The sequence below is a fragment of the Amia ocellicauda genome, chromosome 9, assembly GCF_036373705.1.
Source record: "Amia ocellicauda isolate fAmiCal2 chromosome 9, fAmiCal2.hap1, whole genome shotgun sequence".
Taxonomy (NCBI): Eukaryota; Metazoa; Chordata; class Actinopteri; order Amiiformes; family Amiidae; genus Amia; species Amia ocellicauda.
In genome coordinates, this window is record NC_089858.1 from 37,902,624 (window position 1) to 37,921,734 (window position 19,111).

Sequence of the window (19,111 nt, forward strand, 5' to 3'; positions counted from 1 at the left end):
GAGTTTTCAGAAGGATTTTTAATTTGTGTTTCATTCTGTTACTGTGGAACTTAAAGAAGTGTCGAAATGGATTCGTCTTTAATTGCGATCTGGCTAGCACTGCTTTAAAGATGACTTGGGTGAAGAAAAAAACTATAAAAATAATAATAATTAGGGAAATTGTTTATTTTGGACTAAAATATACTTTTTAAGTCATGTTTTTTAAGTCTCTGCACATTTAATTAAGTGCAAGTTCAAGTCTGGAAAGTTCTAGGTTTCCTCTGCAATAATGAATTTGAAGTAATTATACTTGTAGTAGAGTTCATCAACAGTGTACCAAAAATTAACACTGAGCTCATTTAACAGTGTCGTGCAACAATCAGTTAAAACAACAACAAACATGCCATCTAAAACCGTATAATAAATGTATTTATTTTATTGGCCGCAAAATCAGAAAAATTAAAAGACCCCTTATTTGATCAGCACACAAATATTGGCAAGAAGCATAAATCATTGTTTTAAATCAAAGTAAGCTGAAAAGCTAAGCAGAAACAATTTCATTTGCAGCAGCACAATTTGCTTAAAGCCAAGCACCTTCAGGGCTCAAAATAACCAGGTATGCGCTTCAGATATATGTATCCAGTAACTTTTTCATTTATTCATGTAGACCTTCCCAATGACTTGCAAAACATCCAGATGCATCAAACACTAGCATTAAGGTTATTAAATGATTCTGTAAATTGTTTTAAAATGACAATATAAAGTAGGCGATCTAAAAAATACATAAAACCTTAAGAAGTTATTACACATGGAAATATTCACAAGCAAGTGTGGACGAATAGGTTATATAAATGTTTGATGCAAACCGCTCAAAACTATTCACTAGGAGAAAATCGGTCTGAAATGCAGCGGGGAAATGCGAAATCTCTCTACATCAGTGTAGGTAGAATTAATTGAACCGATCCAAATAGGCAGGTCATCAAATTTGGAAGTACTAAACTTACAGCGATCCCTTACAATGTTTCCCCATTTAACCCTTTGAATGCTCATGCAATCTTACTTTTGTGACCACTTCCCCTACAGCGCAAAGAGCTGTTCAATTCACCACAGAAGGGAAAAAAAGGCTATTTCCCCATTTGCTCAGATCACAAAAAGTGAAAATGCTTGCAGCCCCAACACCTCTGCAGATCTCCTGAAACAGTAGTTATTTTAAGCCCTGTTTTTCATTTTGCATAAATAGCAAGCACAATCTATTATATATATATATTTTGGAGGGGTGGGGGGCGGGGGGGGTGGTAATGATCTATACAAGAGCAACAGGTTTGCTAGCCACAAAGCATTAAAGAGTAGAAAGGAAAGCAAAGAGAGACACACACAAACACAGAATTAAAAACAAAGAAACAAGTTTGGTTACCTTTCCCACAATTCTTTTTGGTAGCTGACGAAGAGGAAGGAATCATAGGTAATTTCATCAACTCAGCACGATTTGACTCAGTCAGAAGGTAGTGCGACTTATAGGCATATGAACTGAATATGTTGTCAGAATTGTCCTGCACTAATAGGCCTATACATAAGACAAACAGGGAAAATGATGAGTTGCAATGAAACTACCCATGATTCCAGAAAACAAAACAAAAAAACAAAACAAAACAAAAAAAGACAAACTATTAAACATATGTAAATGTGAGAAAACGGAAGAATAAACTGACAGTAGCCTAAAAAGTAAGAAAACTATGCCTTTTCATATTTATATATAGAAATACGTATATATAAAAAACTTCATCCATATATATTTTTTTTAATCCAAATGAAAAAGCAACAATGTACACTCCTTGCTTTGTTAGAACCATAGTTAAGTTTCATTGCTAAGAATTAAAAATGAAAATGAAACACTTTATTCAAATACTTAAGGAGAGATAATTTCTGGGATCTGCTATCAATATAAGATACAATGTACTTACACTGTTTTGGGATCATTTGCTGTCAGTGACACTGGACAGCAATTAATTTAGCTTTCCTCCATTAATGTTTAGAGACTTAGTTTCAACAGACATTTCACATACGGAAGTCAACTTCACATATGGAGCTGAACATTATCTAAATGAAAGGATATTGGATATTGGTGTCTAACTACAGTCTTTGAAGTAAGATGTTCTATTTATGAGGTAATTTGTATTGTTAAAATTTCTAATATATTCTCAAACTCAATAGCCTGGGATTTGTACTTATAAACACACAGTTTAAGAGGGTTATTATAGCTTTAAGGCTAATAAGTTTAACACTGCAATGATCTAATCCAATGATTTGTAAGTAATACATCTCAGACTAATTGTAATACAATGATAATGCTTTTGGAGAACAGTCCTCAAAGATGAAAATTCAGGTAAAATTTTCACCATCATAAAGTAATATAACAACCTGGGTGTTTTTAACATTTTATACAACAAATGAACTTTGTTTATCTTCCGCATGCTTCAGATAAATGTTTAGCTTCTCATATGTGAAGTTGACCTTTTTTGGGTGAAATGCATCAACAAAATAAACAGTAAATTTTGCAATAAGTATCTATAATCCAAAAATGTAACTGTAAAATAACTGTAGGGTACTATAAAAGTGCCCAAATGTACATCTAAACATACTTCACTGATGGCAAGAACTCAGCTAAAGCAGGATTCAAAGCTCTCTCACACCGTTAAGTTTCTTTTAAACAATAATTTTCTTAAATTTGCTGAATTTGTCAAATTGGATTTTGTTCATTAATTAAAGGTTGTACTAAAAATAATCTGCACTCAGCCAGATTCAAAGTTGTTGCCTGTTAAGAATGTGCAATGCGAAATAAGTCCCCAGCGATGGTACTATTGATTGAAGGCATTATGGTTTTACAACAGAAATTCAGAAGATCAATATGTGGTTTGGGGTAAACCTCAGATAGGACTGGACTGGCTTGAGCAGAGACAGTGAACGGAGATAAATGAAGGTGTTTGGATTAAAACTCATTGGGACACTTAATTCTTAAAGGCCTGGGTAAAGCTTTGAAATAACCATGGTCAGTCAGTCACATAAACAGTATTTACAACTCTGTACATTTACACAAAAAAGGTTTGTTGAATTCCACACTGTACCAGCTCCTATATGTCAATGATTGCAACACAACCATTCTATAATGCTAACCAACACAATCACAAATAAAGTGAATTCACACACAAAAAAGCCCCTCAGTCTAGTGACGGGGACACTATGTGGTAGGAGGGAGGTGCTGTCCTTCGGTCCTGACTTGCTGTGTTCACTAAAGCAATTTTTGAAAGACGGGGGTGCTAACCCTGGAGTCCTGGATCAATTCTATATAAGGCTCTCTCAGCCCTACCTAAAAAACCTTGTGGTTTAATTGACTAAATAAATTACTTAATTTCTCTGCCTTATCTGCAGTGTGGTAAAGTCACTGGTGCAAAAATGTTAGCTGTGTATCAGCCAAATGGGGGCTACATTTCAGGGGTGGATGAAGTGAGTGCCCCTCCTAATTGTAAAGCGTGCTGGGAACTTCTGGGTTGAGAGGCACTATATGAATGCAAGATATTACAATATGATTATTCTGACAAGTAGGCAGGGGTACAATTAAATTGCTTTTTGACTTGGAGTTCAGAATTAAGTGCATGTTATGGAGGTCTGGATAAATTTGGTCTGAGCCTTTAAACCTATGTATGTTTACTAAGATGTAGGACATTTGTATCGATTGTTTTAAAATGGAATTGGGTGCACAAGTGAAACAGATAGTGGGGGGTATAATAAAATGCAATGCTATTATTTTGAGATTAAAAGCTGGCAATCCTATCATTAAAAAGTTCTGACCCTTACGTTTTATTAAATAGGTTTCCATCATAGGTAAAAACCCTCATGGATGAGAACAAAGGCAGAATGTATAACCATTAATAACTGAAACGGACCCCGTCTCTCAATTAAAAACTAGAATAGCTAGAGCACCTGAAACGGTTTGACTCAATTAAGTGTTTACCAGGTATATGAACTAAACAGTATAATTAGAACACTTGAACAAAACTAGATTTTACCAAATAATTATAACAGCTGGTGTGTGGAGAAATAAAATAAAGCTAATTTTGTTATCTCTAAACATATATATAAGAAATCTTCTAAATATTATTATTAATAAGTGCATCAGACATTAAGCTGAGGTTACATTTCTCTCCCCATTAGTGACTATGCAAATTTAAAAACCTATAATGACAACAGAATAATAATCCTATGCTATAAATAATAATAATTCATAATAACGATGCTTACAATATGTGCTTTGTAAGACAAAAAACAAGCAAATGGTGCGCGGAGAGCAGGCTGCAGATATAACAGTACAGATTGGCGGATTGCTGCTGAGAAGTAAGAGTGACCCAACAGCAGGCGCAAACGATGACCCAGCACGACAGACCATGGGAGCAGAGTGGCCAGGTTTGCCAACACTGTCCGCAAATTAGCCAGAAGCAGAGACAAGACGGGGGAGAAGAGAAAAAAAAAAAAGCCCCTTCCTCATATGAAGACGCCAGGAGAAAATGTTTGCCTTTTGGGGAGTTGTTCTTATACAATGTCTGTCTTCCTAGATCCTCCAGCTAAAACCATGTTGTGTGGAATGTATCTGGGCAAGGAGGTCAGCATTTCAGGTTTTAGTTGATCATGTTTGACCTGCTAGCCAGAGTGTAACTTTGGTAATCCTTGGTAATCAGCTTAAAAAAACTACATTTCTTTTTCAGAAGTCATTCTTCCGGTACATTATTAAAACTCAATACACATACAACACAGAACTCAGTTAACGGGATACACCGTCAGCACAGGAACAGGAAAAGGCAAGACAATATTAACTATTCCCTTCCTGGCTAGTGTTCCCCCCCACCCCCCTAGTATGGAGAGACCGTTTACATTCGACAGCTTAACTTGCATGACACGCTATTCAAAAACAGACAAAATCATATTCCTAAAAACAACATCAAGAACTGACGTTTGAAACAAACGTACCTCGAGCGCAGACGAAACACCAGCCTACATTTACAGGAGACGTTAAGTGGCCATTCTTTTTGGAACTGGAATGGTTGCTACATATAATAATGTGTGGGGTGATGACCATACTGCCCGCTGCTATACACCCATCCCCTGTGTGATAGGCTGTGGGGCAACGGATACATCTCATCATTCGACCTGCGGGGAGAGAGAGGATCTCATAATTCAAGAAGATCAAGTCAGGTGAGTATAAGTGGTCAAAAAGATGTATGACTTATATAAAAAGATAGTTGAAAAACGATAAGGGAACTATAATAGGCAGCCCAACAAAGTAAGGAACACAATAGTGGAAAAGGAGGCTGCCATTTTGGACTTGATTATGGGCGAGTTCATTTGGATTTGAAAACTGACCAATCAAAACATAGTTACCGATAGTTGGGGGGGGGAAAAAGTGTCGTCTGAATATTGACTACTAGGTTTCTAGGTAAGTGGAAGTACATTTACAGTGAGGGAAAAGTTTGATTTTGTACGTTTGCCCACTGACAAAGAAATGATCAGTCTATAATTTTAATGGTAGGTGTATTTTAACAGTGAGAGACAGAATAACAACAAACAAATCCAGAAAAATGCATTTCAAAAAAGTTATAAATTGATTTGCATGTTAATGAGAGAAATAAGTATTTGATCCCCTATCAATCAGCAAGATTTCTTGCTCCCAGGTGTCTTTTATACAGGTAATGAGCTGAGATTAGGAGCACTCTCTTAAAGGGAGTGCTCCTAATCTCAGCTCGTTACCTGTATAAAAGACACCTGTCCACAGAAGCAATCAATCAATAAGATTCCAAACTCTCCACCATGGCCAAGACCAAAGAGCTGTCCAAGGATGTCAGGGACAAGATTGTAGACCTACACAAGGCTAGAATGGGCTACAAGACCATCACCAAGCAGCTTGGTGAGAAGGTGACAACAGTTGGTGTGATTATTCGCAAATGGAAGAAACACAAAATAACTGTCAGTCTCCCTCGGTCTGGGGCTCCATGCAAGATCTCACCTCGTGGAGTTTCAATGATCATGAGAACGGTGAGGAATCAGCCCAGAACTACACGGGAGGATCTTGTTAATGATCTCAAGGCAGTTGGGACCATAGTCACCAAGAAAACAATTGGTAACACACTACACCGTGAAGGACTGAAATCCTGCAGCGCCCGCAAGGTCCCCCTGCTCAAGAAAGCACATGTACAGGCCCGTCTGAAGTTTGCCAACATCTGAATGATTCAGAGGAGAACGAGGTGAAAGTGTTGTGGTCAGATGAGACCAAAATAGAGCTCTTTGGCATCAACTCAACTCGCCGTGTTTGGAGGAGGAGGAATGACCCCAAGAACACCATCCCCACTATCAAACATGGAGGTGGAAACATTATGCTTTGGGGGTGTTTTTCTGCTAAGGGGACAGGACAACTGCACCGCATCAAAGGGACGATGGATGGGGCCATGTACCGTCAAATCTTGGGTGAGAACCTCCTTCCCTCAGCCAGGGCATTGAAAATGGGTCGTGGATGGGTATTCCAGCATGACAATGACCCAAAACACACAGCCAAGGCAACAAAGGAGTGGCTCAAGAAGAAGCACATTAAGGTCCTGGAGTGGCCTAGCCAGTCTCCAGACCTTAATCCCATAGAAAATCTGTGGAGGGAGCTGAAGGTTCGAGTTGCCAAACGTCATGATTTGGAGAGGATCTGCAAAGAGGAGTGGGACAAAATCCCTGCTGAGATGTGCAAACGTACAAAATCAGCAGGAGATCAAATACTTTTTTCCCTCACTGTATGAGGGGTCTGGGGTGAAAAAAACATGGCTAGTTGTTGTCAATTCCTTGGGTTCCTGCAGGAAACCGGGGAGGGGGGGGGACTTGGGTCGATAAGTACCTTTCGTTGCCTTGTGCAGGTCTCGCTCGAGTGAGCAGGTGGCGCAGCTGTGCTGGGGACAGCGGAAACCCTTCGACTCGAAGGTTGCCGTGGAGTGTTTGCGGACGCAGGGCTCATGGTAAAAGCGCCCGCAACCGCTGACCGAACAGCGTTTCACGTCGCCGCCTGGAGCCTTGCAGGAGAAGCAGGAGTGAGTGCCTGGAGAAAGACGCAAGGAGAGAGGGTCAGACAGAGATGGGTGCACCTGAGTCGCAAAACAAGCCGAGCTTTCGTTCAGGCTTTTTTTTACTTGTCTGCTGTTTTTTCAGAAATGAAAGCTACTCTGGACTGACCTTTTCTAGTGATTTGGATTAATTTTTCCCACGCTCAGGTGAGTTTTTAAAGTCCAGGTTTGGCCCATCGCTAGTTAACTCTTCATATTTCATGGCACCTTTAAAAGCTTGTACTGCAACTAGGGATTTTTTTTTTTTAAGCTGTGGAAAGTGTCATGCATGGATGCTTTAGCAAGCACCAATATCAAACACAAACTGGAAGGGGAAGAATGCATTTTAATCAAAAGCATCAGGGTTATGTTTTTGTCTTGAGAGGTGGCAGATGTTGTAAAGGACTGGCTTTTTCTATTGTGCTTCTGAAGGTAAAATGCAAGGTGTTGACATTCAAGGCTTAATTATGCTTTCTATATTGCTGGGCTTGTTTTAGATCTTTCTGGAATTATATCCTAAAGGTCAGATGCAAAATGTTTTTTGTTTTTTTTGTCACAGCCAACATTTCACAAGTACAACATCCCCGTGAGTCCCACAGCAACAGTGTTGAGTGTTTTGCCTGGACATGCCTGATGTGGACTGGTGAGGTTTACTTTAACTTTTAGTTTATTTTCTAAATCTTGGGAGGTCTTCTGGGCGTTTCATAATAGGCAAAACATTTCAACTGGCACATGGAAAGGGTTTGTTTTGGTAGCTGGACTAGACTGGAAGTGAAAGTGCTGGCCAGATGACTTACCCTTCTTACATTCCATGCATGTAAACTTTCCTTCTGACAAGGAAGTCAGTCCCAAGCACTCCAAGTGGAAGAGCCGGCAACATTCCCCTTCGCAGGAAATGAGTGAGTCGCCAAAGGATTCGCAGATCTGAGAAGGCAGGTGGGGGAACATCAGCCACAGGGGACAAAAAAATTGTAGCCATTCTTTTCAATACACCTGGTAAATGAAGCCTGCATAAACATATCGGAAATAAATCCAAACTTAAGACGAAAACTTCATTAGTGGCGGTCATATATCCACATGATTATTGCAGCTTATTCTGTTTTAGCGCTTCCGGCATTGGCTGTAATGTCATGTGACTCACCTGACAAACTGTGTCTTTCCTGGATGTGCTTGTGCCCTGTCTGGATAGGCTGGAGTCCACAGACTGGGCATCGGAGGCGTCAGCATCAGCAGCTGCAGGGCTGTCGGAGCGTTTCCCAAACCCCACCTGCAGGGGGGGAGAAATGACAGAAAAAATTTGCTTCTCCCTCAAACTGCCAAAACTGAACGCCTGGGTAGATACAGGGAAATGCATCTACTTCATATATAAACTTCATGATTCAATGCTGCTATAGAGTTAAATCTACAAAAAACGTTCACTGGGCCAACATCCTGAACCACTGCAGGTGAAATTCCATTGTTCAGAACCATTTTTTAATTTTGAAAAAATCGATGGAATTCAGAATAAAGCAAATTCCCAACGCATTGTTCTAGAAGCTGAGGGTTCCAAAATAAAACAGAATATTTCTCTTGAACAGTTCCCCTGTTTGAGTTATTATAGCTCTAAGCCCCCCCTCCTTCATTGTTGACTGACCTTAAATCCAATCTAGTACCACTAGTACACACAGAGGCCTTGTTTTGCTAGATGCTATCCTCTCACACCAACCTGAGAATCATTCAGACCCCTGGAGTCGGAGTCGGAAGTGTCTCTGTATTGGGAGCTGGCCATCTCCACATCAGTTGAGGCTCGGCTTCGTTTCTTTAGTGGTTTGCATGAATCTGAAATCTCACTAGCACCTTTTCAGGAAGGAACAACAAAATAACCACGTTTTCATTCTACTACACTGGCAATTCAAAAATAGTACATGTTTGCTATATTATTATTTATTTCTTAGCAGACACCTTTATCCAGCGCGACTTACAAAATATTATCCGGTTCTTATAGACAGTGTAGGTTATTGAACTCAAGTTGCAAAAATACGAGCTCAGATAAAACACAGCCAATAAAAATCTCTGCAGTTGGCAGTTTTAGTGACTGGGGAATTCAAGGAATCAGACAGATGCTAATAGTAAGAGTTGCCCAGACGGAGGTTATGCACTACGGATCAAATTCCTTCGCTATAGAGACGGATATCTATATATATATCTATACATATATCTATATATACACTCACCTAAAGGATTATTAGGAACACCATACTAATACTGTGTTTGACCCCCTTTCGCCTTCAGAACTGCCTTAATTCTACGTGGCATTGATTCAACAAGGTGCTGAAAGCATTCTTTAGAAATGTTGGCCCATATTGATAGGATAGCATCTTGCAGTTGATGGAGATTTGTGGGATGCACATCCAGGGCACGAAGCTCCCGTTCCACCACATCCCAAAGATGCTCTATTGGGTTGAGATCTGGTGACTGTGGGGGCCAGTTTAGTACAGTGAACTCATTGTCATGTTCAAGAAACCAATTTGAAATGATTCGACCTTTGTGACATGGTGCATTATCCTGCTGGAAGTAGCCATCAGAGGATGGGTACATGGTGGTCATAAAGGGATGGACATGGTCAGAAACAATGCTCAGGTAGGCCGTGGCATTTAAACGATGCCCAATTGGCACTAAGGGGCCTAAAGTGTGCCAAGAAAACATCCCCCACACCATTACACCACCACCACCAGCCTGCACAGTGGTAACAAGGCATGATGGATCCATGTTCTCATTCTGTTTACGCCAAATTCTGACTCTACCATCTGAATGTCTCAACAGAAAACGAGACTCATCAGACCAGGCAACATTTTTCCAGTCTTCAACTGTCCAATTTTGGTGAGCTTGTGCAAATTGTAGCCTCTTTTTCCTATTTGTAGTGGAGATGAGTGGTACCCGGTGGGGTCTTCTGCTGTTGTAGCCCATCCGCCTCAAGGTTGTACGTGTTGTGGCTTCACAAATGCTTTGCTGCATACCTCGGTTGTAACGAGTGGTTATTTCAGTCAAAGTTGCTCTTCTATCAGCTTGAATCAGTCGGCCCATTCTCCTCTGACCTCTAGCATCAACAAGGCATTTTCGCCCACAGGACTGCCGCATACTGGATGTTTTTCCCTTTTCACACCATTCTTTGTAAACCCTAGAATTGGTTGTGCGTGAAAATCCCAGTAACTGAGAAGATTGTGAAATACTCAGACCGGCCCGTCTGGCACCAACAACCATGCCACGCTCAAAATTGCTTAAATCACCTTTCTTTCATATTCAGACATTCAGTTTGGAGTTCAGGAGATTTCTTGACCAGGACCACACCCCTAAATGCATTGAAGCAACTGCCATGTGATTGGTTGGTTAGATAATTGCATTAATGAGAAATTGAACAGGTGTTCCTAATAATCCTTTAGGTGAGTGTATATAGATATATATATAGCAGAAAAGTATTTTTTTAAGTTTGCATCTCCAAGTGCATTGGCACACTTACAAATCTGAATCCAGTTCCATGTTGCGCATTTGACTCATCACAATGCTCCCATGGAAATGAACAAATTTATATTTTCAATTGTTGCAGAAGGCAACCTGTGATATAAGGTGTACAGAGTCCACTTCCTCTTTCCAGTTGTAATAGCAACGGATAATGAACAAAGAAAGAAAGGAAAATACCTTTTTGTGATCCAGTCTTCAAAGCTGTTTGTGGAACGGTTTCCGCCTGCAAGCAAAACATAACTGGCTTTTAGGACAATACCTTGTTCATTCCTGCAAAGTAGAAAACCTAGAGCTAAACCTAATGTGCGAGTTTTGAAAAATAATTAATTCTGTTAATCTTCTAGGGGTTCTCTAGAACAAGTCACAGATTGTAGAAAGCTAACAATAAGCCACTTTACAGTCCACTTACAGTTGATTGCTGCTGCGTATTCCATTAATGTAGTTTAAATGCTTGAGAAACCTTCAGAAAAGGTGAAATCACTCATTTCGCCTTTTTCTTGAGGTTAAGAGAGCTTAAAAGATTGGAGCGCACAACATTTGAGGATCAAATGTGGGAATTCTGGGACAGATGGCAGATGTGAACTACCTGTTCTTTCTTCATCTTTTTCTTTGGCACTGGCTCTGTACACTTCTCCGACTCCGAGCGGCTTCGGACTGATCTTCTCTGCTGCTTCCTTTCCAAAGAGCCTAGGAGGGACAAAAATTACCCCAGTCAGTCAGTTTCCCATCTGAGTGCACTCCAGATTCTCATGAATAGAAACGTAAGAAAAACAACAAATCAAGAGAAGGACACACGAATGGTAAAGGGACAATATCAGCGAGAGACCTGATGAGGATTCGGTGGCCGTCGTGTGCTGCACAGCTCCTGGGTCACTCCTACGGCTGGTCAGAGACACGAGCCTCTCCTGATCCTTAGAGCTGACCTCGGGTTTACTACTCGCTCCCTATGGAAACAGACATGAAGACACTGGGTTCTCCAACCAAGCACAATAATTGCACAAAACATGCTCATGCAACACAGCTGCTTCTCCTCATTCCCGGACATTATAAAGAGCGTGTCCAATATCATCTCCCAGTTCTGTACCGTAAATGCAAGCAATGTATATCGACCCTGACCTAACTCCAAGGGGTTGCCCACACAGATGATAGAAGAATAACAGCCACAAAACATCTATTCGGTTTCTTAACCCCTTAAGACACTAAACCCAATACCTGGCTCATACGAATTGTACCATCTTGTCTGTCTCTCTCATCCAATACTTTCATCTCTGTCTCTTATTAGCACACCAGGGTGCAGGACACACACTGCTGCTGTGCCTGTCTCCTGGTGACACCTGTGACCCTCTCTGTTGTTCTTTTTGTGCAGTATTTGACAGACTTCTTCTGACTTACTGGTAGGGTCATCCCTCCTGGACCCCCACAGCTCAGAGCGCATTCACAGTGCCCTAACCCTAACACAATACCACCCTCTAACATTCACCTGGTTCACGGCCTATAGGTAATGAAAAAGCCCCTATGGAAACCAAACTAGGACTGTACCCTGGGGGGGAAGACCGTCTGTTCACCCAGTTTGTCCTCCCCTTCCGACTCCTCGGGCGGGGGGGCCCTCTCCCTGGGCAGGGGCCAGTCGCACTTCTGGATCTCCACGTTCAGCTTCTTCATGGTTATGGAGAGTGGCAGGAGCTTCCTGGCGGCGGCGGTCTTCCAGGCGGTCTTCACAGGTGCCTGGGGGGCCTCCTGTCCTTTGGGCTCATCAGAGGGGGGCTGGCTCTGGGGCTGGGAGCGCTGCTGCTCTTGCTGCTGCTGTTGTTGCTGATGATGCTCATGGTTGTCACCTTCCTCTTCTGGGGGTGGCTGGGGCTGCTCCTCGGCGCTGGTCATGCTGCACTGTCTCCTGGGCTGCTGGCGGCGGGGCGGAAGGCCAGGCCGGGTGGACGTCACCTCAACCCCCGGGGAAGAGACCTCAGAGGTGTCGGTGTGGGGGCTGGTCACGCTGCGACTGCGCCGAGCCCGTCGGTTCTCGGGTTTGGCCGCGGGCTTGTCGGCGTGGGGTGGCAAGGTCTCCGGTTCTTTGTCCACGTAGATGAAGGTATAGTTCTCGATCCTCTCCTCACGGGTCATCTGGAAGGCGTCCTCCGCGTGCCCGATGCCCACCTCCCACTGGGCGCGTTCTCGCTGAGGGATGGGCTTGAGCAGCTGGCGGAAGGGGGAACAAAGCTTCATCAGAGACTTTGAGAAGCGCTTGATAGGTTGACAAAAGGCAAAAGGAAAATTTTACGTTTAGTTTACACTTCCCTCAGTGGTAAACTCTCTCAAAACCGGCACTTTACAAGTGTAAAATACTGAGCTGCTTAGCCCACACAAAACGATAAATCATTCTATTCAAACAGTGTTTTTCGGGAGGTGTATAGAAAGGCAATAGACATGCAAGATCCGAGAACAGCTGCAAGAAGTTATGCTCATTAATCAACTGTGAGGAAGAAGTAAGGTGAAGGAAACTGAAAACTTGGCTGGGTAACGAATGTCTCTTCTCTCTCACTCTGTTTCCCCTTGATCCTTCCCACAGTGCCGATGAATCGATACAACCTCTTTCAGCTGTTCCTCACACGGAAGGTCGGCCACATCAGTCAGGGTCAGGTTATCCCAGAAAGCACCATCACAACAGTCCGTTAATTAGTTAATCCTGCTTAGCTTGAAGCACATAATCCTCCTACAGTAATGCTACCAATTTAACAAACAATAGGATCCAAAACGTAATCATCCTCGCATAGGTTTGGCACCGGCTCTCCACTCAATTTGAGAATGAGAAACGTGGAGATTACCTTGTGTCTTTCGGCAGGGTTGGAGGCCCTTCTGAGAGTATCAGCCTGCAACTCTTCAAACTGGTGCTGGCCTTGATACACCACAACCCTCTTCTCATGGATCCACGCCCTCTCCGGCACGCTCCCAAAAAACTGCACGTGGTATTCTCTGTGACCTGTGCAGGAAAATTCAAGTTTTTTTCACTGCTGTGCATGACTTTTCCAAGACATTCTGGCCAATGTCAGACTATGCATTATATTGCATGGATATATCCCACTGTGCAACATGCCTTATTGTATGACGTATGTCAACTACTGTATATGTGTGTATATATACGTATTTCACTGGTAATAATTGACACAAAAATCGCCAAATGTCCTCACAAAAATAAATACTCGCACAATAATGAATGGTGCCACTGAATTTCATTGGTTAAAATTGTGGAAATAAACTTATTGGGGTACAGTATCCATGAGCAATGAACATTTTATTTTATTTTCCTGCGCAACATCTGCGAACATTTCTCCTTGCAAAAAGGTGAATAGGAAGGTTCGCAAAAATGTGTCACGCATTAATATTTATGTATACAGTACATTTTTTTAAGTTGCATAAAACTATGTACCTCCCTTTAATGACTTACTTTTAAGACTTTCAATCTAGAACTAAAACCCACTGGGATTCGGATAGCTACCTCTAGTGTTGATCCTAGTGTGAACGTCGGACTGTGGATCGCAGGACACCATGCATGGCCACCAGGGGTAGGTCCCGACCTTGGCCCAAACCAAATCCCCGACTTCATGGTCCTTACAACAACCAGTACCTGTTATAACTGTAGGAAAGTGCTTCTGAATCTGCCAAGACAAAAGTTTATCATTGACCATGTAATATAGACTACTACAAATATTACCCTTGATTATCTAACACTCATATCTAGATCAACTTGGATAACAGATGTATGGTTTTAAATGCATTTCAAATGCATGTACAGTATCTTAACATTTTTAACCCAGATTAATATCAATGCAATACATTTTGCTTTTCTCCTACCCACATGACCACTAAGAAAAAGACTAAATTATATTTTCCCCTCAATTTAAGAGAAAAGTACAAGACACTATTATATAGGCAACAATTATGTGTTTTCACACTGCAGGTGTTTTAAAATAAATTAATTCAAGTTTTAGTGGCTGGTCATCTTATAAGACCGAAAAACCCTTCTAATGCAGCCTTTAATGAGAAAAAACACAACTAAAATCCCTTTCACAGAGGAAATAACAATACCGATATCCACCAAGGCCATCTTAATTCTACTCAGACAAATAAAATCTAAATCCAATTCCTCAACAAGAGTCAAGCTCAAGCTGAGAAAAACAAATAAGCTCACTTTGTGTTCCTTAGGTTCTGCTTTGGGACATTTGCGGTTCCTGTAGGTCTGCTCGACCACGGGTGAGTGGCCCTCGGGGGACCCGCAACCTGGCTCGGGAGCCGTGTCTGAAGCCAAGTCAGGAGCGGCCTCTGGCACGCACATCTCCGGCTGCTGCTGGTCTAGCTCTGTCTGCTCCTGTTGATCCTGGTCTCTGTCCGAATTGTGCCGGCTGCTCTTTTTCCTCTTCTCCTTCTTGCGCTCATGTCGGCGGCGGGACGCTTCGCTGGCCTGGAACTCGTGCAGCAGGTCGCCGCACAAGGATGACTCGAAGAGCTCCCTCCCATTCTGGTAGGTCTTGATGATCTTTAACTTGATCTCGGGGGAGTTGGTCTTCTTTGGGGTGACGGGCGGCTGGGGGGGGTGGGGCGGGGTAGTGACCACGGTGGCCAGGGAAGGCGGGGGCGAGGAGGGGAGTAGCAAGGGGGGAGGAGGGGGCAGCACTGGGGGGCTGATATGTGGCAGAGGTGGCGGGGGGTGGTGGTGCTGTTGATGATGGTGATGGTGGTGGTGGTGGTGGTGGGGCAGAGGAAGAGAAGGCGGCGGAGGGGAGGGAGGAGAAGGGGGTTTGTCCAGAACCACAGGGGCTCTCAGCACGGTGCTCTCCCCGGGCAGCAGGCAGTGCTCACTGTAGCTGCGGATGGCACTGTAGCCGTTGGCCGAGCCGTTGGGGAACTGAGAGTACATGGCGTACTTGGCCTGCGGTTCGTAGAGGCCGACATTAGGAGGGTAGCCGTTGGCGACGACCGGCAGGTCCTCGGCGGCCGAGGGGGGGTAGGAGAAGCCTGACTCAAGGGCGGACTCGTAGGCCGACGGCCCCCCGTCTTCCCCATTGTCGCTGCCGGCATCGTACACGTCCTCCTGGCGGATGTTAGCCGAGTCAATGAGTTGAGGCGGTTGCTGAATTGTGTTTCCCATGATCCCTTGCATGAAAGAGAAGGAGAAATCCATTGTTCTGCTCCAGCATCCTTAACTTTCCCTTTCTCTTACAGGGCCTAAAAAAAAAAAAGACAAATTGCACGTTATTATGGTGAGCACTGATTTTGAAATCATAACAGAGGGGATTATACAGTACAGTGTGCTTTTTGCTGATGCTTTACTGAGAATTTGGTGTACAGGAAACAAAAAACAATCTGAACCGAACTCAGTTCTTAGTGATTAAATTAACACCCTTTGCTCTGTAATAATACCCGGTAAGTATCTAAGAGCTGAATTGGAACACAGACCACAAAACGCTGTGGCCCTCGAGGAACAGAGGTTGACCACCCCAACATAATATGCATGCGGGTTTCAGAGATGAGGGCAAAGACCAGACGGGATTGGCTTTTGCCTTGTTTCCATTTGCTATTGAGAGTGAGCTGGAGGCCATAAGTATGAGTACTGTTCGAGTATGAGATGCTTGATCTGAGCGGGAAGCGACATGAAATGTACGCCGGTCTGTATTGCAAGGGACAATCAAAACGGAAAAAAAAAAACCTGCTTTTTAAAAATTGTCCTGATGCTGCACATTTGCCATAACATAATCTTAAGCGCATTTAAAAGCACGGTGACACTTCATGCCCTCCGATTTAAGTGTTTCACAAACATCAGGGTTCAGAGGGACTTGGCCTTCCCCTTGCCAAGGGGAGAAGCTATTTCTTATACAGAAAGAGAGGCGACATCAACACTACTGTTCAACATTCACAGTGTTTAAAAAGTACAGTCTTACAAAGTGGGCCTACAATTACTCATTTAAAATATAAATATCTTATTCCCCATTAAAGAAACATTCACAATATTAAAGTACATGTCAGTAGGGCCAGAAATACAAATCATACGCACAAAAAACATGTTTTTTTTTTTTACCTCTTTCCCCCCTTAATGAAAATACACTTCAGAAAGAAAACGGTACATTTAGCATTGATGGTAATGTCTTCATGAATAAGGCCCCACGCTTGGGTGTACTAAATTGTGCAGACCTCCAGCGTATCACAGGGAGGAGGTTAAACGCTTCTTATTTGGAACCAGGTAAGACTTTACTGCAAAATAAATGCTACGTGTTCAGTTCACCATATTTGCAAGCAGGCTTTTGCAGCCGCTACAAGACAGACTTTGCTTATTGCTTGAAGAATCATGTGCTAGGTGTAGCAAATCAGCACTGCAGATAAACAGTTGAGCGCGACAGGTCAGATTATGACAAAAACCAAAAGATCAATAGATTCAGATAGCAGACAAATGTCTGAAACCATAAGCTGACATTCCCTTATGATTTTCAGAGGAGAGGCTATTGTGCATTTCATGACACAGATGGAAAACCAACAAGTGACCAAATCCTGCAAGAAAAAAACATTTTCTCTCTCATCTTGGAGGAAGAAATCAAGAATTTGAAAGAATGGCCTTTTTTAAGATCATGTATATTTCATATTGGTGGGGAAAAAGGGAATCTGGCTTCCAAATGACTTCAGTCCAGTTTTTCCTTTAACAATTACCGAGAAGTCTAAGATTATAGTATAGTTCAGGTTAGAAATTATACTGAGGGAGAAATTCTGTCCTTAAGTAGGAGACGAAAGGACCACGCAAACCTGCAACAAACTTAAACACCAACCCCCCCAAAAACATACAAGAGCTTTTCATGCCTCACAGTTTTGCATCAAAAAAACTTTTAACAGCAAGAATTACGTGAATGCTGGCTACTTAATTCCTTCATCACTTCTGAATCTCTCCAGAGCTTAAAAACCAAAGTAACACCAACCTATTAATATACAGATTTGTAATTATCATGATATGGCACATTTTACCTACTCATTTCAAGTTATGTTTCCCTTAGGTTAATTATATCAGCTGAAAAAAGTTACATAATGTCAACAAAATAAATCAGGCTGAAACTGAACACAGTGTGGCACAAAAATGCAAGAGCAACCTATGGTTTCAAATCCTAAGCAACTACTGTAAGAAATATCAAAATAATGATTGAACTATATTAGTTTTATGTTAAGTTAATTACTTCACCATTAAGAACAAAAAGCACAAACAAAAGACAGAAACAGATGCAGTAGAGCCCAGGATAGCACAGTACTTTAAGTGCCACTTTCCTGAAGAACTTATCACCCACTCAAATGAATACGCTACCACAGCATGAATAATTACACAAGTTCCAATTAGTTTAAAATGAATAGGTCTGGGTGGGTTTTATTAATGTAACTAATCTCTTATTCTATGCATATCATGTTTAACAGGGGCAGACAAAAGAGAAAATCAGATTGATCAGTTTTCAAAGGTATACATTGTATTATATAGTCCTTATTCAGAAGGGCCATACAAGTTTATGTAAACACAAAATAATAAGACAACAGACTTATAATATGAAGCATTTAGGGTCTATTAATAATAAATAACTTGCAAGGTGTAAAAGCTGAAATGCAATGAACTACTGTAGAATAAGAGATATTTGCATCCGTGCAAATAAAAAAAGATAAAAGTAATAAAGGTGTTGTCTGAGTCAAAGACTCCGCAACACTGAATGCTGCATTTAAACCTCTTAAGCACACAAGCATGAATGCAATTTAATACAATTTCTTCTCTTTATCCTGCTTGAGTGACACCTACAAGTCTACATTACTAAACTCATTTCATGTACCCCATCTCCTAAGAAAAGATCTAGTGAAACAGAACAAATAAGCTATAATAAATGCTTTCTTAAATGCTAAAAATACATAATTTTAAAAAGCTAAATCACTAGAGAAAACCAGAAGAAGTCTTGAAGAGCATACTTACACACTGTATTGGAAAATAATCACACCGTTTTATGCAATAGTAATACCAGAGGTCCAATACTACAGATCTTAAAAGTTTATAACGTTTAGGAACATAGTCCAAAGCCAAAACAAGACATCTGAAAAAATACTTCCAGCACAGTTAAATAAATGCAACAGATAAAGACTATTGCTGCTTTGTGTGACAGGTTCGTTAGGATGCTAAACAACAACTCGGTCGAATCACAACCCTGGCTGAAGTCTAAGGCAGTAGTGTTTAGTGCAAGGTAAATGCCAACTACACAGATTCACATCTCCAAACTGAGAGTCATTCATTATTTCATTGGGGGGGGGGGTAAATTAGTCCTAGAATACTTTCAGGTTTACAGTGTGGATATCATCATGTAATATACATATAATACCAAACATCTCATTTTGAATAATATTAAAATATCTACTTATATCCACACCAGAATGCAATTCTACTCCACTAAACAGAACTCTACTGAATTTGCTGTAGCAATATATTCTTGTGAATCCTTAAATCAGAAATT

General features: G+C 41.7%; 1 protein-coding gene across 6 annotated transcripts in view; it reads right to left on the bottom strand.

The window, feature by feature from the left end:
• The window catches only part of nsd3 (nuclear receptor binding SET domain protein 3), a 32,709-nt gene that overhangs the window by 11,608 nt on the left and 1,990 nt on the right, over positions 1-19,111 (bottom strand). For 3 of the 6 annotated variants that reach the window (XM_066714397.1, XM_066714398.1, XM_066714399.1), the window contains exons 2-14: positions 14,788-15,821; positions 14,095-14,254; positions 13,424-13,578; positions 12,141-12,842; positions 11,428-11,545; positions 11,188-11,288; positions 10,779-10,824; positions 8,809-8,939; positions 8,245-8,370; positions 7,901-8,027; positions 6,902-7,099; positions 4,999-5,178; positions 1,394-1,543 (exon numbers count right to left, since the gene is read on the bottom strand). In XM_066714397.1, the coding sequence (XP_066570494.1) occupies positions 1,394-1,543; positions 4,999-5,178; positions 6,902-7,099; positions 7,901-8,027; positions 8,245-8,370; positions 8,809-8,939; positions 10,779-10,824; positions 11,188-11,288; positions 11,428-11,545; positions 12,141-12,842; positions 13,424-13,578; positions 14,095-14,254; positions 14,788-15,777 (3,184 nt within the window). In that variant the 5' untranslated portion in view covers positions 15,778-15,821. The remainder of the gene's footprint in view (positions 1-1,393; positions 1,544-4,998; positions 5,179-6,901; positions 7,100-7,900; positions 8,028-8,244; positions 8,371-8,808; positions 8,940-10,778; positions 10,825-11,187; positions 11,289-11,427; positions 11,546-12,140; positions 12,843-13,423; positions 13,579-14,094; positions 14,255-14,787; positions 15,822-19,111) is intronic. The other 3 variants (XM_066714400.1, XM_066714401.1, XM_066714402.1) reach the window with 3 other exon arrangements.